The 25,008-nt window shown below is 34.6% G+C and overlaps 2 protein-coding genes across 2 annotated transcripts; both read right to left on the bottom strand.

Moving 5' to 3' along the window:
- Positions 1–294: 294 nt before the first annotated feature.
- On the bottom strand, positions 295–20,404 carry RNF212 (ring finger protein 212). Its single transcript, XM_042812723.1, has 11 exons — positions 20,389–20,404; positions 16,833–16,894; positions 10,221–10,277; positions 7,796–7,854; positions 6,481–6,545; positions 6,313–6,382; positions 5,555–5,600; positions 4,952–5,015; positions 3,545–3,614; positions 2,546–2,742; positions 295–1,296 (listed from the first exon to the last, which is right to left on the bottom strand). The coding sequence occupies exons 5-11, from the start codon at positions 6,542–6,544 to the stop codon at positions 1,259–1,261; spliced, it is 549 nt and encodes a 182-aa protein (XP_042668657.1). The 5' UTR covers position 6,545; positions 7,796–7,854; positions 10,221–10,277; positions 16,833–16,894; positions 20,389–20,404; the 3' UTR covers positions 295–1,258.
- Positions 20,388–24,831, bottom strand: LOC122157222 (transmembrane emp24 domain-containing protein 11-like). The gene is made up of 5 exons (XM_042812722.1): positions 24,522–24,831; positions 23,631–23,731; positions 22,770–22,895; positions 21,900–22,046; positions 20,388–21,009 (listed from the first exon to the last, which is right to left on the bottom strand). The coding sequence occupies exons 1-5, from the start codon at positions 24,649–24,651 to the stop codon at positions 20,860–20,862; spliced, it is 654 nt and encodes a 217-aa protein (XP_042668656.1). The 5' UTR covers positions 24,652–24,831; the 3' UTR covers positions 20,388–20,859.
- Positions 24,832–25,008: the final 177 nt, after the last annotated feature.

Raw genomic sequence — 25,008 nt, forward strand, 5'->3', positions numbered from 1 at the left:
CTATGCTACTGTAAAATTAAGTCTTTCAAACAGAAAATTGCTTGAAAGGTAATTTGATTTGAAATCCCACTGAAAATTTTAACTATAAGATCATTGAGGAGGAGAAAATACACAAACCGTCCCATGGTAAAAAATTAAAGCAATCATGATTTAAGAACTTCACACTGAAATAAGTGAAATGTAAATCTGAATATTGGTGAAGAAGCTCCTGGTCCATAGATATTCACAAACCAATTATTTCTCAATCCATTTTATTCTCTTTCAAGTCGCATGCTTAAAGTGTGTGTAGTAAACAGTTAAGTAGGCAGCAAAAATGAAGAACACCTTTGTACTCTCTTTACTATTTTAGACTTTCTTTTAGGTCAAACAAAACATTTTAACCCCCAAAAAGTTGTATCATTCACTAGCTGGACTTAGTCTCAAACGTATCTTATAGTTTTCCTATTTTTTAAATAGGGCTAAAGTTAGGCAAAAATAAAACAAAACAGTTATTCAGTCCAGCAAAATTTATCCAGACATACACAGTAATGGTGGGAATTTCAATGGGAGAGTTGGCAGTCTGGGACCTTCCAGACAGAGCACTCATCCGCTATTCTATGAGAGGAAAGGTAGCCTCTGGCATGATGTACCTCTTCAAACCAGTTCTTCCATTTTATTGCATTTTTGAGAAGACAGCATTGCTACCTAAATCAAATGATAAGCTTCTTGGAATGCTGTATAGATACTGTCTTACAAGTTCTGAAGAGCCTACTAGGCTACGATTGCCCTCAAACCATATTCCTTACCATGCAAACAAAAGGTAATCTCTTGAATAAGAACCCAAATTTGGATTTTGGAATCAAATGTCTATTTGATTTAATGTCTAACAGTAAAATAGTTTTTGGACAGGGGTTCATCTGTACAGGCACAACTATTTAAAATCAGTTCTGCTGCAGTTCACTGCATTTACAGGAAGAAGAGCTCATTGAATATAAAAGCATTCTTTTGTCTTAACACTTCATTAACAAAAGCAATTTATTTTTACAATTCTTACAGTATATTTTAAACCAAAATTCCTTTAAAAAGCCAGAATCTTTTGTAATCCTGCTTAAAGTTACTATAGATTTTACTGGCAAGTTTTAGATACATTATTCATGCTGAATAATAGTTGTTTTATGCTACTTTGACATTTTATAGAAATTACAAACACTTTGATATCCAACAACAGTGCACAGCTTTTCAAAATGCTTACTGAACAAAATAAATCACGGATTTTTGCTTATCTTTCCGCTGTTTGTCCTCCAAAACTAGCTGATCCTAGAGTAGGAATACAAACAGAAATATTTTAGTAAGTTCTAAAGAAGAATTTATTCATGTAAATCATTTGGGGAAAAAGGAAAGTAAAAATGAATAGAAGTTTAAAATATAAGATACATTTTGATTATGATTTTTACAGTATTTTATGAATCTAAATATGCTCCTTTTATTTACATAAAATATTTATCTTTCTGTTGAAGAATGTGTCCTATTTCAATTTCAGCTGCAGAAATGAAAGTTCAAAGTAAATATTGTTGTTCTGTCTATGAACTAAATTAGCTTGAAAATTTATAAAACATATAGCTCAAAGAAAATGAGTACTTCAGTTCCACATAGCTGCTTATTTTAATAATGTAGATATCTACTCTGTTTTTTAAATAGAACCTGCAAGGCTTATGCATTATTTCACATGCAGATATTCCAGATTTAAAGCAGTTATGACATATTCAAGTTCATTAAGCACTCATAATTTGAATATGAGAGAATTTTTTAGAACATGTAAATTAGTTTTCACTTATGATGTCACCTTCTGACTGTGATTGGGTAGCAAGTAATAATTAGATAAATGAATATTGTATAGTTTAGAATATGGGAAAAACAGCTTGTAGATATGACTACAAGTATCATCTAAGCCTTTCCTCCCAAACTAAATGCATCTTCCTTTTTTTCCTAATGGTCAGATCACTAATACTTCTCACCTTACAAATGCTGTGATTTCCTTTTGTGCTCCCTTTTTTTCTTCACTGAATATAGAGAGACATCCACTGTCACTCACTTTCTACAGCACTTCAGGGTTTTTTTGTACAGAATCTGTTTCCTATTCATTCCTTTCATTATAGACAGGTTTTTTTTCCCCATCATTCTCATATGTCAGCTCAAATATTCTGCTCTATTAAGGAACTCCTGCTGATGATTTCAGTCTTGCTATGACTGCTACTGATTCATTGCACTTGTGTCACTAAAGGTTTTCTATTGTCTGCTCTTTACTCAAGACTACATGATTAGATTTGCCAAATTGTTTAGAATTGGTATTTTACTAGAAAGCAATGTGGAAATGATCAAATTTAAACCTCTTAAAATATTATTCTGGGTGAAGCAAGATACTTTGTTGCACTGAAGATTAAGGCTAAATATGGATCATAATTTATTATTTACTCTTTTGCAGTAAATAAGTCATTCACAAGCATATATTGTGCCGACTTTCTTTCAGGAAAAAGTGCTGAATGTTGTTATTTTCTTGGATACTTGCCTAAATGTTGTCTTTGTAGAATTCCAGAGATGGTGATTGGAGGTCTTGCTACAGATGACTGTGGTGAAGGTAATGTAAATTGATACAATGGAGGAGTTCTGAAATCAGAAGCAGACCATGATCCCCTCCTACTGTTTTGTGATCCGGATGGTGATATAAGTGAACATCCATTATGTGGTAGTCCTATAGGTGTGGATCTATTAATGAAAATTATTAATGGATAAAATTTGAGACTGCTGTCACAGAACAAGAGACTTCAAAACCTTTTTAATTCATATTGTTAATATCTCAATAGGAAATACAAAGTATTCTTGTGTTCTACAGATTCCTCATCGGATTTTTAGATAGACATGATTTTTATGTAAGTAAAAAGCAGAAGAAAACAAATGGTCTAATCCAAGAGTCTGAGATAGAAAAGAAATATTCTGTTGCATATATTTAAAATTTATGCTAAGGAGGCACACTGAGCTTGATTGCAGACTACAAGACTATCTTCTTCTGTAACCATTTCATATCTCTTCTGTTGATGCTGATAGTTCTAGAAAATTAAGATATTTTCACTACTTAGATGAAAAACATTAGAAGACCCATGACGCACCCAATGAAGATGTTTGGTTTAATCAGAGAATAACTCTTGCATAGACACTACATTTACATTCTTGACTTTCAGAAGAGTTATTAAGCAGAGTGCTTATTCCACATTCTTAGTTGAAATTAACTACCCTTTGTATAAAAGCACCATGATTTCAGATGTCCACGGGTACAGGAACTCAGATTATCTCTGCACATTTTTGAAGAAAGTACTTTCAAAATATAATCTTCAAATAATATTAACTTTTGTATAGGTGACAGCTAGTAGCCTATGCAAATGTTACACAGTGACATTCCTTAAGATGTAAAATACAGCCTTTCAATGTACAGATTTATAAAGGCTAGGCAAGAGATAAATTTCAGTGTCTCACAAGAGACTGTTAACATCATTGAAAGGTTTTTAATTACCTGGTAGTTACTGCTGTAGTTTGACTTGATGTTATTCCAGATGACTGAGAACTTCTGTAGGATACACTACCTGTAAGAATTACATTTTTTACAACAGAGCCAAAATGAATTATCCTCTTTAATTAGGAGATCATTTTGGAAAATATTATTAATACCCTAATTGCATTATTTGGGACAAATTCATGATCAGTTTATTCAAGAATGAGAATCACTGCAAAATTACAATAGAAAATTAAATACCTGGGAATGGCTGATAAAATGAAGTTACTGTGTCAGAAAGAATTAAAATAACCCTAAAAATAATAATAATAATAAAAAACCATTTGCAGGGATTTAGCTCAAAAAAGACATTTACTGAAGTACACTCTGCATGTAGCTGGAGATGGATTCTCCTAACTGCTGAAGCCAGTTGTAAGATAAATCATATCATAGAATCACAGAATGGCCTGGGTTGAAAAGGACCACAATGATCATTGAGTTCCAGCCCCCCTGCCGTGTGCAGGGTCAACAACTACCAGACCAGGCTCCTGTTTATAAGCTCCCTTCAAGTACTGGAAGGCCACAATGAGGTCTCCTCAGAGCCTTCTCTTCTCCAAGCTAAACAAAAATTGCAGAGGATGAACTATTGCAGAACTGTGTTGAATGTAATACTGAGGAGGGGAGGGACACAGAAATGGTGGAGACCTGCAGAGCATTAGAAATTCTAGGAAACTCCTCAGAAACAAACAATGCCTAGAGAAATCACACTATTTTCAATTGGCTGTCATTTATGTCTTATTTACCTAGGAGAGCCACCCAAGATCTTAACAGCCAAGGAAAGAAATCATAGTCATGTAAAATGTCTTCAACTTAAATATAGTAATAGCATGCCTAACAAACGAGAAGAAATCCTTCATCTAAATTCTTCAGATTTAATTCTGTTTACAAAATAAGCTTTAATTTTGTTACAAAATATTTATCTAACTTCAGTTTAGTTTCCTTCCTTCCCTCAAGTGATTTTTAGCATAACATTTTGGACAATGTCAGTTTCTGGTAACTATATACAAACTAGCATAATCAGGAAGGCCATTGGAAGGCCAACAACATATAATTTAAGTATGTATGTTTTGTTCAACCACATCATTACTGTATTTTCTTTAGATATGTTGACTCCGGTTGTGAATAAATCAGTAAATGTCACTATATATATATATATATATATTAACAGAACAGAGAAGGTAAGTAGTGGGAAAACTATTCTGTTCACCATTTTTAACCATTTCCCATCTGCTGAATTCGATATGATGAATTGTTTACACCTCAACACAATTCACATTTTGACAGTGAAGTGCTAATGCAACAATTTTAATTTATTAATTCCCTTAAAGTGATACATTTTGTTCCGTTAACAACTTTCTTCTCACTTACCCATGCGTCCATCCTGTGGTGGAGTTATAACTGATAATCTTGCTGGACCAGTCATTGTCTCAGGCTAAAAGAAAAATATAGTATTAATTACAGTGTATAAGTGCATTCATCATTAATGTATTTTAAGCAAGAGTGTTACTGTTTGGAGCACTATAAACCTGAAGATTTCTGGCACTCTCCACTTCCAAGTTTGTTCATGGCACTAAAAAGCAAAATCTCAGAACTAAGTTACAGTTTTTAGAGAGACAAAGTTTATAATAATTTAAAAGCTGTCTGGACACTGTTTGGGACAGCTGGCGGCCCTGCTTGAACAGGAATTTGGAGATGAGGACCTCTAGAGTCCCATTCCAACCTCAGCTATTCTGTGATATGTGAAGAATTCTAGAAAAACAGTGTTGAGGCTCTTTTTTTTTTTTTTTTTTTTTTTTTCTGTTTTGGGGAACTTCTACTTAGCTGAAGTGAGTACAAATTGGTCTGAACTGGAGGCAGGCAGGGTGCTGAGGAGGACGGAAGTCAGGGAAGTAGTGATCTTTTTTCTACAGTGGTAATGGGGTTGAAGAAACACAACCCCATGTACACACACACACATATACAGAAACTTACTTTCCTCATTGGTGAAGGTACAGGATCAACCTCCATTGACTCCATTCTTACAACAAATGTGAAAAGAAGTATGACATTGAAATTAAAAACAGCACATTCTTTACAGTGACTAAAATTATGTAAAATTTACTAATAACTAAAAATGTAACATGTCACATATAAAAAGTATGCTGCACCTGTTCCAAAGCTCACCATCAGCTGATACTGAGGTTCGTTTAGATATCTGCCAAGAAATTTATTTTATATCATACTCACTTATTTGTTACTTGTCAACACTACAAGGGCATTTTGAATTTTTTTTTTTAATGAATAAATACAGATATCTTTTAGCTTGAGTGAACTGTATGTTCAATTTATTTAAAATTAAATAGGCATTGCATGCCTTGCTGAAGCTCATCCTATCTAAATAACTACAGTGCAAACACAGCTGTCTGTACAAGTCATTTATATATTCCCCTACAGTTAAACGGAGGAGTTCTCGTTGCTCACCAATTAATCAATCGTCTGTACAGACATCTCCAGAATAAGGTGCATCATGCCATCTAGTGAGTACAAAGGCAATCTATAAAACCAGCTATTATGTACTCTAGGATAGATATCCCCAGTGCCTTTATACCACCACAGTTTGCAGAAACAAACAACAAATAAATCAGAAAAAGATACTCATTTTAAACTCTAAAAGACAGTGTTTGGGGTATAAGATATTACAACATTGTCATTCTTTACATTTCCATTTAAAATTAAGGATTTGCACCTACGTTTCAGAAGTAGAAGGATGACTAGGTTGACGAGAATATGAGGAATACCCATTCAGTCTTCTTGAAGGCACTAAAGTTATTAAAGAATTTTAAAAAATTAATATGAGAATATTGTTATGTTCACTCATATGCATTCCACTGTTAATATCTTAAACCAGTGCTTCTTACTGGAAAGTGGGTTTCTGCTTGTACTGGCAAATGGCAGTTGAGTAGCTTGCTGAGGAGGTTTCATACTAAAAGAGAAAAAGAAACATGGATATAAACTGAAGGATGGTTTGGTTACCTCATGTTTCTAGCTGGTCAATATCAAAGTACTTTTTATACATTAATAGCTGGTTTTAACATGACACTGCTTACCAGGAAGCAAAATATGCAGTATATCTGAGCAGCTAATAAGTTCGTCTTTTCTACATAATGTCTACATTAGTCACTGCATGCTCAGTAGGGTAAATTTAAGAAAACATTATGATGTCTAATGAAATGAGATTGTATGGAACAACATGGCCATTTCATGGAACAACATGTTAAAATATAACAACTTATGATCTGCAATTGTGTCAAAAATCTTCATTTGCATGTATACATTTACCCAACTTTAAAAAAATCTGAATTTCAAAGGAAATGTTGGCAGCTACGTAAAACTGATACTTCTGCCAATAAGTGCACAAAGGAGGAACGGGTCTGCTGAGCATATGAGGAGATCCCCTAGGTCATGCTGTCTTGATAGCATTCTGTGAGAATTCAGAAGAACTCTATAGTTGTTATAAGCAAGGTGCTAGTTACATGACATGCAGAGAAGTAAAAGAAGGCAGTGGATAAAAATATACAAAATATGATAATCCACCTAGCTTCCTTTATGGTGTTTTTCTTCAGTTATATTACACCAACTACCACAAGAAAGCATAAGTCGGTATTATTTGCATATCAGACTCAAAAGAAAGTCTATACTAAAAATGAAAAAACAATATAAAAGTAAAGTAATAAAGATTAAAGATCAATGGTGTTTTGCTATTAAAGTGCCATCTTCATGAACCGTGCTACCGAGGCTATTTCAGGATCTTCATTCACTGATAATCATAAACGTGACAAGATGGAGAAGGATTCCTTTGATGAAGAGGAATCCATAGGGAGGAAAAAATTTTAAATATACACAAAGGACTCTAAAGAAGACCAAGCCTGGCAAAGTATTTTTCCAGAAGTTTTTGAAGACTTTTAGCGTAAGCACTGATCTGAATTTAAAAATAAAACAATTTCTTCCTTATAGTGTGGTTGGGGAGGAGAAAAAAAGAAAAGAAAAGAAAAAAAAAAAAAAGATGATCTGATGACAGAAATCACTTTTCATTTATTTTTGAAAAAAATACTTTCATTCCATTTCTGCAATATGAGAAAAAGGCAACAAAAGCATTTTAAATTGTTTTATCAATTAAATCTACTGTAATCTGATTTCAAAAATTATTTACTTCTGCTGCATTAAACCTCTTACCATTGTATCTGATGCAGTTGCTGCCTTGCTTTCCTCAGAGATTCTTCCAGCTTTACTCTCTGTGACATAAAAATTTAAACAAGCTGTCTTTGTATGATGTACAATTTCACTTTTACACTGCCAGCATTCCAAAGCGTTGAAAGGTTGTGCTTTTTGGTTTTAATCTAGATTATCACTGCCATTCCTGCTATTAGATACAAGGGGGCAAGTCTGTAGCTGATACATTACCCAGACAGTCCTAAAAACATGAACTGCTGTTTAGCACCTACAGACTTCGTTTATCTTTTCTTAAGAAGCATAATACTGGATAAATGAACACTAAGAAAGTCATCTAAAATAGTTTTCTTCTATTTTTCTTTCTCTTTTCTATATCTGATATACTCACTAAGGTGCTTTCAATAATTTAACAGCAGTTCCAGATAACCAGGGAGGACAGTTGAGTGGAGGTTAACAAATGTGATTCCAACCTACAAGAGGGGCAGGAAGGGTGATCCAGAGAATTACAGACCTGTTAGACCTCAATCCCATGGCAGTTGGTGGAGCGGATCACAGGGCAAATGGAAGTGATCAGAAGCCAGAATGAGTTTGAAAAAAAAGGCAGGTCTGTCTGACTAACCTGATCTCCTTCAATGACAAGATAACCTGCTTACTAGATGAAGGAAAGGATATATGAATTTTGTTTACCTCGTTTCAGTAAAACATTTGACACTGTCTTAGGGTATTTTCCTGGAGAACCTGGCTGCTCATGGCTTGGGGGAATTGATATGAGGGGATTGATTGAGTGTACCTTTTAATTTTGTAGATTCTAACAGATCTGCTTGAGGGTAGGAAGGCTTTGCAGAAGGAACTGGATAGGCTGCATAGATGGGCTGTGCTCAATTGCAGCCCCATACAGCACTATAGGCTAGGGGAAGAATGCCTGGAAAAGCTGCCTAGAGGAAAAAGACCTGGGAATGTAGGTTGACATACAGTTGAACATGAGTCAGCAGTGTGCTAAGGTGGCCAAGCAGAGCTTGCTTCAGAAACATTGAGGCCAGCCTCTTTGTATGAGCCACTGTTGAGAACGCGCCTCAAATATGGTGTTCAGTTTTTGGCCTCTCATTACAAGAAGGATATGTGGTTGCTCAAGCATGGGTGGTCTCCAACCTAGATGATTCTATGATCCCATGATACGAAACTTACAGAGCAGTTAATATAGGATTACCAGAAGAAGACAACAATAACAGTATTTCCAAAACACCAAGTACCATATGTCCATATTTTTATTCCTGATTCAAAATGTATTCAGTTCATGGAAGTATCTGTTTGTAATAAGTTTATGTGAAGAGTATTTCTAATTGTGCTAGAGATATGACTAAAAAATCTCCATTAAAGAACATTACCAGCTAGTAGAATTCAATGAACATTAAATAGGTTCCCTATTATGTGCATTTTTAGGATTATTCATTACATGATCACACATTACTTTTTATGGAGCATGTTAAAATTTATTCAATAGCTTCAATCCTGCATATGTATTTTATCCTCAATTTCCTGTGTGGCTTTAATTCTCCACTACTTCACACTATTTATATTTTCATTTGAAGACAAATTATAACTTTTCTTGTTAACTTATCATGCTTCACAGAATATTTTTAAAATACCTTTAAAACGTTTCCTCCTTTATCTTTACAAGACCATACTGTTTGGGGGAGGTATTGCATGTTTTTACAGATGTGAAATTTTGCAAAACATTTTAAAGACAAAATGTGGATGTAGGAAGAGGTTTTTTAATACTCCTCCTTAATTTGTTTTTCCTAATTTAAGCCAGGTTTGATTAAGAGAGTGACCAGCACAAATATCAAGAATAGCGTACCTGCCACTCTCTAGAACTTATCATTTTAATACCAAAACGCTTTAAAGAAGTTAGACAACTATTCAGTTTTCAGTATTTCTGGGTTCCAGAAGAATACAGGTGTTAGATTTTCAGGAATATAAACACCAAGTGTCCATACTACACATAACACACCTGCACTCTGGGGTCTGAAACTGGCAGAAAAAGCAACAAAGAAACTTTTATCTAGATCATGAGAGCAGTTGGTTGCATGTGACAAGGATGATGTACTGAAAGAAAGAAGGAGACCACAAACAAGATAGGCAAGCGTGAGAATCCTTTTTGTGAGTACTCAGTTTTTCCCAGAAACCGGAGTCCATGCAGAGGAGGATGGCAGGAAAAAGCACTTGTATGATGTATCTGAGTTTTCCTCTGTCATTTCACACTTAGGTCACATATGGAGTGTTGGTCCTCCAGTAAGGACAGAAAGGAGACAATGCTGGGAAAGGATCCTAAGTATTCTAATAAAGAGTGAATACGTTTTGTAAAACATGAACAAAGTAATAAGGCAAACATAATAAACAAAAATAAGAAAATCATAGTTAGATTTACCTTTTCTCTGTGGTATGCTAGCAAATGTTTACGATTTTTTTCTTGAAATTCTGAAATCTAAAAATAAAATTTGACACAATCAAATCTAGCTTCAACTAATTACATTTATGTAGCCTCACCAAAGAATGTATATTTTTCTCTATTTTGATAAATACTTAACATATCCTTCATATAACTGTTTAAACATTCTTCCAAAAAAACCATGCCATGTCCAAAATCAGATATAGAAAATCTTAGAAAGATTAATTTAGTACAGATTGGCAGAGTTGGCAGATTTATTTCACTGAATTTGTATTTTAACACTGTTCAATAATAATGTAAAGAAATTGGAAAGACAATTTACTTGTAGTGTTTCTTATTCATTAGTGCTAAGCAAATACATAAAATTAATGGTAACATAAAAAGTAATGTGTCTTACTGGCAACTATAACTTGCCTTGTAAAACTATCTTGTTAATTAAAAAATAATTGTTAGCCATGCTATCAGGTGATGTGTAAGCACTTCATGTTGTGTCCAGATGAGGATCATAAACCACGACACATTAATAATAAAGAGATGCAATCAAAGCAGGACAAGAGCTTGCTGAACAAATTACAATAGGCAGAAGCTTACTAACAAATCTTTCTTCTGACATATTAAGAGAAAGAAAATCTGACATATTAAGAGAAAGAATATTAAGAGAGAGAAAATATACAGGGCTAGAGACAGCCAAGAATACTCAGAGAAGATAAACCCATAGTGGAGTAGGTAACTGAAATTGTTACTTTTGATTCACAGTGCAAGATCCTAGGAGGTTCCCACTGGATACTTATCAAAAGGTGAGAAGTATCTCCTGAAGAATTGATAAAAGAAATATTCAGAAGGGAACAATCAGAATTCCTCACATACTAAATTTCTAATTAAAATTCTAATTAAGAATTTTTAATTCTTTAAAGCTAATAAGTAGGCAAGTAAAAAAAAGTCAGTCAGATTATAGAACCATAGAACCTTTAGAGCTGGAAGGGAACTTTAAAGGCCACCTAGTCCAATTTCTCTGCAACGAACAGGGAGGGATATTCACAGCTAGATCAGATTGCCCAGGGCCTGGTAAGGGCCCTGATCCTTAAAAGTCTCCAGGGACAGGGCATCCACCACATCCCTGGGCAACCTGTTCCAGTGCCTCACCACCTGTATTGTAAAAGACTTTTTCCTTACATCTAACCTAAACATACCTACTTTAAGATTGAAATCATTTCCTCTTGTTCTATCACAACAGACCCTGTTAAAACATCTGTCCCCTTCTTTCCTGTAGCTCCTCTTTAGATATTGAAAGGCCGCTATCAGGTCACCTCAAAGCACTCTCTTAATTTTTGGTTAAAAACAATAGGCAGCATCATCATTTCAGGGTCAATGTGTATGATTATACTGCACCCTGAGTCTTCTTACCATCTCAGAAAGGATATAGCAGCTCTGGAAACAATTCAGATAAATTAGAGGTATTAAATAGCAGCAATACAAAGAATGACTGAATAGATTACAAGTCTTCATTGCTGGCAAAGAGATAGCTGAAGATGGGATATGCTAGCAGCCTAAAACTAATGAATAGCACAGAGTACTTGGGAGTTGTTGCTTCTCCTCTTGCACAGGATGCAAGAAATCAAATGATAGCAAGAAATCAGATAGCAAGATAAAATATGCAAAAAAGGAAATACTCATCACATTGCGTACAACTTGCAGACATCCTATTATATGATAGATGCTAAATATTCAGAAAACTACTTGACAATTTCAAGAAGAAAAACTTTTGAAATCCATGGTACCATCTCTACCTTGAGAAATCTTTGTGCCATAAACTGCTAGACAGTAGGAGCCTGTTCTGAAGACAAATTACTACATAGGAGCCTTGTTCCCATATGCTTTCCTAAGCACAAGCTGTTGTGATTAATTACTAGATTATAAAATGCTTTGCTCTAACACAGAACAAGCTTATTTTACAGCCTTTGATGCCAGTGGAAATTATGACCGATTCTTGATTTTTTTCCAGATTTTACATGGCCATTTATTTCCTATAGGTTATCTCAAACTACCAAAATAACAACCTTAAACTTTCAAGATCATGTCCCTCATTTCTTTTCTTTGGCACGTTACAGAAGTTTGCATTCAGATGTGATTGATAATGCAGACCCCTGGATTTGCTCAGTTTACAGAATAACTACTTGTCTTTCTACATTGTATGCCTGACACAACAGAGGAAGGCTTCTTGTTTACCTTGTGTCAGGAAGAGGATTGCTGTGAGAAAGGACTGTGCTCAACTTCGGAAAGGTTTGTGAAGTACAGCAAATCTATAATCACCATTGTCAATTAGGAGATTTCTAAGATGAAAAGTTGATTTTCCCTTGTTTTTCCCTTTATTATTTTTCTGCTGGATCTGTAAGCTCACTACAAGATCAAACAGGTACTGGCACAAAACAATGAAACTTGCTTGTCAGTGCAGGGAGGATGCATTACTTACAGTACGACTAGAGTGGCTGAAGCTGCCAATGAAATGTTCCGTGAGAGACAAGGAGAAATCTCAAAGCCAGGCTGAAGATATGGAGTTGAAAATGCAGTGGGAGCTTATATGTATTTGGTTAACCCAAAAAGTTACTTATGCTCATGGAGCAGAAATTAAGCCTGAAGGATGGGGTCCAGTCTGGATTTTGTGGAAGGTGGAGAGGAAGTATTTCTTGAAATCTTTTCTTGTTTCTGATTTTAAAACAAGGCAGATCAGAGTATGGGGTTTTTTTCACGTTTTTTTAGTAATCATATTGTTCTTAATTTTATTGTTCTTATTTTTAATAAATCTAGGTTTTGAGACCAGGAAATTGTTAAAGTTGCTTACTTTGTTAAAGAAAAAAGTAAAAAAAACAAGGCAGCATCCATTTCAGAGCTTTTGCCAGCTTAGGTTTTGACCATGTAACTGCGGATTCCTAAAATTAACGTACGTTATCTGGGCCTGGTGAAGATTTCATTTTTCATTTCATGGCATTGAAAGTGATTTTACATTATTGAAACAGAACAAGTGGTCTGCAGAGAGATTTTGAAAACATAAGCAAAGGGCATGATAAGCAATTTATGCTTTCTTAAGAACTTTAAAACTGTGAAATTAAGGAAACAAGGAGAGTAACAGTCAAACAATGTGAGGCATTCATTCACGTATTTTTCCTACTTTCAAAAAAAGCAGTAGAAGTTTCTAATTATTTTACACAATTACAAAGAAGGGTGATTCACCTGTGTTATTTCTTTTGAATATTTCTTGCACAGTGTGTCTATTCCCATGAACAGTGACTGAATTTCAGGACTTGTCTAGCAGGAAAATAAAGTACAGCAAGGTTAGTACTTCTTGCAAGATCTATTATACAAAACATTTGGTGAAGTGCTCCTTAAAGTGAATAATGTAGAATGTAGATAAATCAAAAATGGACAGATCAGGAGTAGGATAATACAGAAACTGAAAACAAGCTCAGTTTTGTTTACTATCTATATTAAATATCTGGAAGGCTTTGTGCTTTTGTCTAACTGCAGTGCTCACACACTTATTGCAACAAAGACAGTAAAAATTTCCAGAGGACATAAGAAACTACAAACAAAACATATCCCCCCCCCAAAACAATTACACTGGTTAGAGTGCTAGCCTAAAATACTACAGAGTGGCAGCAATCAGTGATCACAGCTCCTTCACCTGAGAACCTTGCATGATTTCTAACGTAACTGCAAATAGCTTTTCAAAATGAAAAATCTAGTCCAAATAAATAAAGAAAACATCTATTTCTAAACTGGAAACAAAAACCATCCCGACACATTTACTGGTAAGACAAGATATAAGCAGAAAATAGACATTTGTTATGTAAGGATTCACCTTTCAAAAACCAGTAGAAGAGCACTAAAACCATTGCCAGCAAAATACAAATTTATACTTCAAGTTCTGCAGACTCTCCGAAAGTTTGAAAATTTGAAAAATGAAAGAAAGATGGATTACTTAAATAAATAAGAAATAGGCCATCTATGAATGGATCAACACTTCTTCTGAGCTATCAAGAAATTAGATAAGTGCTATCACTTAAATTGGAAATATTACACTGAAATAACAAAAGAAGGAAGCTTTCCTCCATGTGGGAATGCACAAACATACAGAGAGACAACATTTTTATCTACTCCAGAAATAGTGTAACACTGGTCAGATAACCATGAGTAGGTAACAGGTTCATTTCCCAAATCTGCCTTCAGTGTGTATTTTATTTTTTTTTTACGATCTGTAGAAATGAGTCTCATGTGTATGAAAAATCATTACGTGAGAAGTTAAATTAATAACCTCAATTTGCTGTAGATTTTTATCTTTTGTTCCCCACGTTCTGATATCTGCTACAGCCATGTCCTGTACTGCAATCTAGCTGAGCAGGGACAGCATGCACAGACTGTTACTCCAACACTGTGCATGTGGCTGCCAAATGCACTTCTACCTACTAAGATGAACTTGAATTTCTCTCATCAGGGGAACTAAACTGCTTCTCTTTGTTTTCCCCAACTACCAATTTTCAAAGACGGGAGGAAATAAATAGTAATTGAATATCCTCTGCCCTTTGAATTTGGTTGACATTAGCCAAAGCATTCAAAAAGTTCCACCTGGTGAACAGACAGAATGAGAAAGAAAAAAGCTGACAGAGCAATGGTACAGTCTAAGCTATCTAAGGCATTAGAGTAAATAAAAAACAAGCAAGACAAAGTATCAGTGAAAATATATTTGAAGTCTTTAAGACGTGTTCATAGGGGATGGCACTAGAAATTTATTTAGAGTTCTGGCAGAGCAACAACTTTGGTTTGAGTCTCTGATCCTGAAAGAAATAAAAATAAGCTTTGTTGCTGAGTTATAAACTCTTTAAAATGAAGGACTGTAGAAAACATTTTAAATATTATTTGTTGATGGAAGAGTAGCAGATGTTAACAAGATATTCTGAAATCATGAACAGTGAGATTTTGTTTTATCAGAAAGCTTAATGATCCTCTTGGAAAGAGCAAGTGAGGACCACAGGAGGGAAGCAGAAAGGTGACTGGCATGCACTGATGTAAAGATAAGAATATTTAACGTGTGGATGTTGATTACAGCAACATACAATTTAGTGAGGACTGTTAACACATTTACAAGACTTCCTACTCATTGAGAATGCCATAGCACAAGCATAGAAAGGTTTCCAGGTATATTTCCACCCAGATTCCTAAATTATATAGCCTTAAGACTTCTTTCTGCGCATCTTTAATTAACATTCCAATCATTTTATCTGTTCTTAATCAAGGCTAAGTAATCATCATTCATGCCTTTTTTTTAAGAATATGGTAATTTGCCTTTCTGTCCTCCAGAGCAATGGCAGGTTCTAACGAAACACCCATTGCATTTTTTAAATTCCTTCAGTATATTTAAATTAAATTATCAATTTGAAATGCTGCAATTTAACACAGATCTAACCCAGAATTTAGCTTTGTTTTGAGGAAGAGGCTGGACAAGATGACCTCCAGAGTCCTCTAACAACCTAAATTATTCTATGAGTGAAATTGATAATAAAACTTACATCTAAGCAAGCCGATAATGAAGACTTATTAAAATGCCTCCTTTTGGAGGTTCTCTGCGTTTCTTTTCTGGTTTATTTGATTGTGGTGTTCGTTGTTCTTTCTAATTATATTGGCATTTGACTCCTTTGCTGCAATGATTTACTTTTTGGTGGCATTGTCCTCTTCAGGTTTTAGTATTTATGTATGTATCAGCACAATTTTAAACACAGATAGAGAAATCATGCTTTTCACCAAGGTCACCTCTTCATGGTTAGTCCCAAAATGTCCTCTAGTTCACATGCATTATTGCCTTATAGCTTTATATGACTGCTGTTTTAACTGTATTGAATGCCTTGAGTGCTTTTCTTCTACACTTCTAAGGCATTCTTGTCTCTTAGCCAGATGTCACTCTAGGAAAATATGAATATTTTCAAAGCCCCCTTATGAAATCAGCTAAGTGGAAGATGGTTCTTGGAGAAACATCTTCTGGTTCCATGGGAGAAATGAGAAAATTAAATATTCCTAATGATTTCTTAAGAGAACTAAAAGCTATTCATTGCCTTGTGAATAACTCTTTTCAATAGTCCATATCATTTAATATTCACAGGGTCATGAGGAAAACAAGCTTAAGAGAAAATAAGGAGAAAAAGACCAATACACTTGAAAACGTCAACGGGCCAGCATGCAAATTTTCTTGAGTCCATTACACAAATTAATTCATTACAGTTCACTTTCTCTGATGTACAAATATTTTTCACATTTTGACAGATTACTGATGTTACAAAGTACCAGTCACATTTCTTGAAAATGCCTGAGTGATTTACAGTCTAACAGAATCAGAGGACATAAAAAGTCTATGTAGACTTTTCTTTGAAAATCTGTAAAACTAAAAGCAGAATAGTGCAAAAGAATTCAAGGCTACCAAGCTATCATCAATAAATATTCATGTCACAGTTGGCAAACAGAAGGAAGTATTTTGTAATGCAAATAATTTAGCTGTTAAACAAACCACAGATTAATGCAATATAATAGTACTAAAGTTCCATTTACCTCTTTTGAAAGGAATACTGTACGACAAGGAGTTCTGCAGATCAAACATTCATCTTTTTTGCCTGTAAGTAAAGACACACTTAAAATATACATCAAATGGAATAGATATTGTATATAGTTTTGATAGAATTTGTTGCCTAAACCTGTGTTTCAAGCTTATAGAAGTAATGTGAATGTTATATAAGAAATTCAAATAAACAAGAATAAAGACTTTGAGTCTGCAACCCAGTACACACAATTGTATGTGAATATCATCATGTCTTAATCCTGCAAATAAGTATTCATGTAAATGATTTTATGAATATCATTAGTGTCACTGAATGCAGGTGACTTTTAGTTCCTTTGATTTAAATAGGACTACTTGCCTGGTTTAATTAAGTGCATGCTTAAGTGCACTAATGAATTAGAGCCAACCAGATATATGACTTTTTAGTTTGAGGCTTAGTCTTACTCTATAGATAAAATATATGAAACCTTAACTTCAAAGAATTAATAATTTCTCCTTGTTCTTCTTTTCTGTGAAAAAATTAATCACCTTTTAAATCCCTTTCTAAAACTTCATTACTTTTTAAATGTCTCTTTGATTATTTGTAAATGTATTAGCAACTACCTCTAGTAAATGCATATGACTACAATAAATTTGATAATTTTATTAGATGCTCCCTGCCTAAGAGTCCTAAAGATCAATGTTCTTAAGCATCTTTAAAGAGGATAACATTTCATTATCATTGAGTTCAGAAAAAAAATGGTGTCTCAGAGACGTTTTTTGCCAAATTAGAATAACAGAAAGAGAACCTGTGATGCATGTTCTATCAGCCAGCATGTTATATTTATATCCTCTCTCTTCTATAGCAATAATGCAAAGTCTTTTAGGCAAAAGACTTATTTTTAATTATGAAACAAAGATGTACCACTTTTTTCTGCTACGCTTAATAAAAGTAAGGCATCTCATACAACCAAGAGGGGAAAAAATATTAATTTTTTTCTTTTGAAAAGGAGCTTTTCTATTCCCCTACATCCTTGCCAGATATCCTCATGGGAGAATGCCACAGGATTCCCAGAATGTGTCTCAGAAACTGAGTGTAGCACATAAGAGCTTCAAAACATCACCTACAATCCCCCTAACCCTCCTGAAATTTTTGTAGCATTTCACTGACAATACTGAGGTTTAAAACGTCCTCAGACTAGTAGCAAAATCTATCTTGGAATTACAAATCCTTTATTTTACAAACTGTTATCTCACTAATGAAGAAACATGCCCTTTCCAAAATGAGATTGAGGAGATTCTTATCCTATTTTGTTTTTATAATGCAGGCATGGCTCATAAGCATCTGGGCTCAATTTTTATTTAGGTGCTTAAGGCTTGTTCTCAAAGTCAAATACCTCCAGCCAGATTCACCTGGAGGCCTTCACAGGTTGCTTTTGCAAATTAATCAGTGGCAGCAATTGAAAAGGTTTATCAGTAACAGGAGGCCAACAAAAGTAAAGGCCTTTCTTTTTTTTCTACAGGGAGTAGTAATGCCTTTGGGGAATGTAAAGATGTGCCTGCCAGCAGTGCCTGGCTGGAGCAGAAAGCCTGGCCTGTGGCAGCCATTACCTTTTTGGAGGCAGAGCTCACAGATGACATGGCCACAGCTGGTGAAGATAAACCGTGGCGAGGCCTTGCGGGGCTCACAGAAGCAGGAGTTGCAAAATACTCGGATGGCCATGGGGTGGAAAGGCAGGAGAGGCTGCAAGGAGCCTGAGGGCGAGGTGGACACCCACCCTGCGAGGCCTACAGGCCTGCCTCTGTCACGTCCATCTGTCCCGAGCTGAGAGCTGGCTGCACCCCTACTCCACCCTCTGTGGAGAGTGGGGGGAAGAAGGATTTAACCCTCACTCCACAATAACAGGGGCTTCGCAGCCGCTTGCCACCAAACCTGAGAGGGTGCCCACAGAGAGGGTGCTCTCTGTGTTTCCTCCCTCCTTCCACAGGGGACAGAGCCTCAGCAGGGCTCTGTGTGGGCGCTTCGCCATGAGACTTCCTCACACACACACAGGCTGCATAGGAGCCTTAAGAAGTCTGCTGCCCCCAGAGAACTGCCCCAGAGAGCTGCAACTGAGCTTCTGTTTTCTATTTCTAGTTAGGAATCTTGAAGGACACCAAAAGCATTTCACTGAAGCAAAGATATTAAATAAACAACAAAAAATCTAAGAAAGAATGAAGAGCTCTCTAACTGAGACGTGAAGTCTCAGTGCTGCTTTGTGGTTAAACATAATACTGAAGAGTTTAATCATCTCTTCTGTGAGTTCTGACATGGTGCTTGCCCTTGGTTTAAAAGCACAATTGCATTTTGAGTGAGGTTATTTATATTTATTATTGGGGTGTATTAGGAGCCTTACACTAAATATCAGCCAAAGCCTGACCCTGTTGTTAAGATTTCTTCCTAAAATTCACATACCATATAGGTGTAACTTATGTTTCTTCTTTCCCAAAACCAAACGTTTTATTACAAGGCATATTGTAAATGGGTACTCCATAGAAGTGAATTTAATAGCACTCACATATTGGTCATTTCAAGTGACAGTTCCCGAGGTATTGGAAATTTAAATATAGGACACATCTCAGAGAGTAGCTTTATAAGATTTTATAAAGGCATTTTTTTTTATAAAGACATATTTTATTATAAGATTTTATTTTAATTGATTTTGTCTGTAGAGCACTGTTTTTTATCTCTACTTTGTAACTATAGAGATTCTCACATACATTTTCATACTGCGAAAGGAAACCTACTTACAGAACAAGGTCATTCCTTGGTAATGAAAACAAAAGGTGAGAAGGAATATAGGTAAAAGAAAGAAGGCTCTGCCTTTAGAATTTCTCAAGAGGTATTTCAGCTTACAACTTTTAGACTAGAAAAACAATTGAAAAAAAAGAGCAGGAGGACAAAATGCAGCACTCTTCTCTCAGAGTGCTCTCCAGAACGCCTTCTTAAAGATTGTCTCTTTATGTGTTAACCAGGTGGGGAGGTGGATCATGCCATCTCCTCCTGTTCTTACACTAATGTTGCTTTGTCAAGCTAATTATTTGAATTTTAAACCACAGCTTTTTACTCATGACTGCAATATATTGTAGTTACTCAGGTGGTTGTACAGAAAGTAATCTAAATCGAGGCATTCAGATATATTCAGTCAAGCTGCAATAAGTAATACTGCTAAGTTCATTAGACAGTAATGTTACAGTTACTGAATAATTAAAATTAAACAATCATCAATACAGCATCAGAATGCAGAATTTAGTGTAAGTATACCTTAAAAGAAAATATATAGGCAAAATTTCAGTGTTTGCCACTGTAACTTAGTCTATGTTGTCATTCTTCATAAAGGCTAAACGTAAACTGTGGGAAAGGTCAGATCTCAACTCCATATCCTAATTTATAGGGCTTATCTAGGAGCAAAAATGGAGAGCAATTCCAAGCAGTTTGTACGGATCTCCCTCTTCCATGGTAATTGATCACAATAGGTTCCACTGTCATGTAAATCTTTGAATATTTAAAAAAAATAATCACAATTATACCTGAGGAAAAGTTGGTATTGTGTTCAAGATGCTCTCACCACAAGAGAGATAATTGTTTGTCTTCCTACTAAGTCAATCAGAGCTGAAACACTGATCTGTTCATGACAATAAGAACAATATTACTAAACAAGTAGAGAATTTTGAAGTATTTGGAAACATCTTATTTAGATTTCTCTTTTAAATTTAACAATCCTGAATTGAGCTTGAATGCTGCCTTAGACATTTCGTCTTTCTTCTAGATTTATCTTCATATCTGTAGAGGAAAAGGAATTGATAGAAGGTGAGATTCAAGGATTAAAACTTAAGAGAAGGCCAGATACATATAAATGGAGAAAAGAGAGTTAGAGTAAAAACTCTAGTAGAAGATGAGTCAAGCTTGAGAGTTTTATACAGTGTATTTTCTCAAAGATAACAGGGTTTCTTTGGATTTTAGGCATTAGGTAGCAAGGAAATTTTGCATCTTTGTAAAACTTAAACAAGCTTCTTAGCTATAAAGAAATCTCTGAGAGATTTGATCTGCCAGATTCCGATGGAGACAAGGATTAATGTTTGTACAACAGCCCACCACAATATATTTCTGTTGGTTTGTTCACTTGTCTTCCGAAATTTTTCTTCACGTTCCTGAAGAAAAGAAAGAAAAAAACATAATTATTACTACCAACTCTGCATGTTACACACTACTATCCTATTAACTAGACATACACCCTTCTTCTGCATAGTAGTAAGCACATTTGGTTGGGGTTTTTTTTTTTGTATAGAGAAAAATGAACATTTCTTCTTATTCATATGTTGTCCTATGTACAAATAAAAGCTAAGAAGCAAACACACTCCTGTTCTGAAGCAGAAAGGCAATGTTTCCCTTGTTGCTAAAATACGTATTGTTATTGTGATACAATGATATATACTTATGTCCCATAAATACATGCTTAAGGCTTCAGGTTTGCAGTCACTCCACATTGCAGTCAAGAAACTATCTGCAGCCAAATTTGTTTTGTTAGGGAGCTAGTTGATAAATTGTAAACACGATCTGCCCGCATGTAGAAAAATGAAGATAATGGGTGCAGTCTTGTTTGAAGGAGGGCCTTATTTGTAATGAAATAAGAATATATAAATCACATTCAGTCGTTTCCTTAGCCATTGCAGTAAAGTTTACACACAAAGACCAGCATGGAAACAACATCTGGCAACATCACCCGCAGTGGTACCTGCCACCTGCTCCACCGCTGTCATTGGCTCTGACCACGAAAGCTATGTTTGGAAATTCCTTCTTTAAAACAACACCTGCTGTTATAACCATGAATTCATAGTGATTAATTAGTTTTTATATTGTTCTTTACAGTTTAGAAATATTTTGTTAGGCAATGTGGGATGTTTTGGTTAATTTTTTTAATTTTTTTTTTATGGCTTAGCAAAACATAATACTGCAATTAAATAATAAACCTCACATTACTTAATTATTAATAAACCATTACAAAGTATTCTTTAATATTTATATTAAGAAACACACATACTCTTTCATAGTTTTGTTCTTTGGATATGTGATGAATTTGCTCAAGAAGATGTTCTATTTCAACATTAACTTTATTCACTTTGTCTTTGGCTTGAACAACAGCTTCATCCAGGAAATGTTCTCCAATTCTAATGTCCAAATGGATACGCTGAGAACAAAAAAAAATATTCCCATTACTGTGTCTTCTTGATTTCATAATTCCTTAAAAACAGCAGACAATTTTCCCTTAAGCTCATTACAGAAAAATAGTTCTAAATGCTTATGGAAATCCTTCCTAAAGTAAGAATCAGATGGAATATGTAAAGTGTTTCTTAATTTCATTTTAAAATTAACTATGCAAATTTTAAATGTTCCCTAATTATTTAGGGCACTGTTTTATACTAGTACTGCTTTAACCATTATGAAAATATTTTCTATTCTCTGCTCAAAGTAGTTTTTAAATGTTTTCTGAAATAATTCAAGCTAAATAGTGAAGCCATGCAATAGCGTTAAATAAGTAGTTTTGTGACAGTGCTTGTGTTAGTTGGTCTCACATATTGATCTTTCTGAATCCAGACTGTTGTTGTTATTGATCAAAATCCTTCCACATTCAAAGCACTGTGTAAACATTAAATCAATTTATAGTTATTAGTCTCGCTTCTTTAATCTTAAATTAGATATCAGAATTGTCTTTTCATCTTTTCATATTCATAATTATAAATATTTCATCTCCAATAATGAGGAAATGTTGAATTATAAATATTTCATCTCCAATAACGAGGAAATGTTTAATTTTCTACTAGAAATTAAACCTCTCATCCATTTTATAAGCCCTGAAGTTTGTATACAACCAATACTATTACAACGAAGAATATTTAAGAAGTACACCTACCAGTTTACTTCCTGCAAATGCCACAAGTCTTGTGGAGTTTGATTGTAAACAGATAACATGCTCCCCAGATAGATAGGATGTAAATGAAAATGTTGCTGTTGGCCCATAAGGTTTTGACAAAATTACCTGTAATTTAGATGCAATATGTTTTGGATATGTACAGTATAAATGTTAATAAAATAACAAAAAGCAGCATTCTGAAATGAATGTAAAAATTACTCAATTAAACCTCCCGAAAACACTGAATTTATCTGAGAGAATAATAAAGAATTTAATTTCATAGTAAACATTGAAATGCTACGAATATCTATAAGGTACAAAACGTAATGGTCTCTCAAGCATTTCAAGTTTGAAAACTAAGACCTTGTTTAGGCATAGAGTTAGTTGCCCTTTGTTGAAAAAGCTCGGGGGCTCATGGCAACAGAAGCAGTTGCTATGCATGATGGATTCATGCAGCCTAGTAATCTGGACTTTTATAGTTTGTTTTATTATTAGCCTTCCTGTCTGCTGCTCAAATACCACTTTGCTTCATTAGTAAATTTCCATTATTTTACAATCTAGCCTGTTTTCTCAGTTGTAGCTTACTAGTCTTTATGACATAGTTTTGCACTTCTGGTAGACATGCAAAAAATTGTCCACAAAACTACGAAAGATTCCATATGCTTTTTCAAATATGCCATTTCTATTTATTCTGATAACAATCACGAGGTGCTTATACATTTCAGCATCAAAATACTGAGCTGGCTGATGGATTATGGATTCACTTTATCCCCAAAACATCCGTACTTTTTGATAGTTTTGTCTGCCAGTATCAGAAGTCAATACACGAATCACACAGAAACATTCATTAAGAATATTTACCTCAGAGGTAGGAGTTAGAACAGTCACAAACATTCCTAAACCAGGAGCAGAGTCAAGAAAGTCATGTTTATGCATATCCCACTTCTGTACTTTGTAATTCCCTGAATAAAAACACAGATAAAAATCTGTTAAATAAAACATAGCTTAATATTAAACATCCTTATTGCTTTTTCCAGCAACAATATAAAGACAAATGATTAGCAATAAAATAATACATGTATTTCATGTACTTACAAATGAAACTACTCAGGAGGCATTTCATAGCAGCGTGAAGTGCAATGAATTTTTACTACACTAGGAAATCTTAGAATACTAGACAAAAGACTGATTAACAAGTGATACTTTTTTATTACTTCTAATGCTCTGGCAAGATCAGCATCCAGAGGACAAACTGAGACCACCAGAAGAGAAAGTATACTGTCTTCAAATCACATTGTTTTAAATTGTCTTTCATATTTATCACATTATTTGCAAAAACTATTGTATACTCATTTTAACTACCACCTTTCAATCTTACACACCACGTGCTGTACATGCATTTACTATATTTGTGATATCCCAGATTGAATAGAACTTCAGTACATCTTGAACTATTTTTTTCCAAAACACTGCTAATTAAAAAATTCTGGTATGAATGTGTCATAACATAATGTGAAGACTTTTTTCTATGTTGGGTCTCTCAAGCTCTCTGGAAAACTTTTTCTATGTAATCTACATGCCAAATATGTGAGGACATGGTGGCTAGTCACTGTTGTAGGGACTTGTAGTGTGCCCTCTTTCTTATCACTGTAGTTTTACTATATTCATTAGTCACATCTTTTTCTGTTAAATTACAAACTAATTCTATTACTGCATAGGTTAGATCACCATATAGCAAAGACAGGTACCTACCAGTTACCAGTGTGTCACTGGGAACATCTTCAATTACACATTTCTCTTCTCTTTCTCCACTATGAAAATACAAAGCAAGTGAAAAAGAAATCCAAAAGCTCATAAGAAATCCGATTAATTGGCTTTTCATTATTTTTATGTATCCCAGTTGTTTATGTATCACTGCTTTTGAAGATAACTGCAGAAGTATGTAGCCCTGCGGTTTTTCCTCATTTGCTGCTTATCAGTGTGTGTGTTTGAAAGAGAGAAAAAAGTATGAGAAAATGCAGCTGGTGGTTACACATTTATAAATAACCACAGCGTGTTCTGTAGAATGAGATAACAAGAAAACTTGTAAAATCTTTATTATTTCCCAGCAACTAGATTAAATTTTTATTTTATACACATACAGTAGTATGAAACTTGGAAGCATCTCTCAAGTACTTGAGACTGGTTCTCTATTAGCAACCGCATTGGCTATTTCTTTCCATAAAATGCTCAATGTAAA

Source organism: Centrocercus urophasianus, unplaced genomic scaffold (assembly GCF_019232065.1).
Source record: "Centrocercus urophasianus isolate 14NV4802_14NV808 unplaced genomic scaffold, USGS_Curo_1.0 seq_13, whole genome shotgun sequence".
NCBI lineage: Eukaryota > Metazoa > Chordata > Aves > Galliformes > Phasianidae > Centrocercus > Centrocercus urophasianus.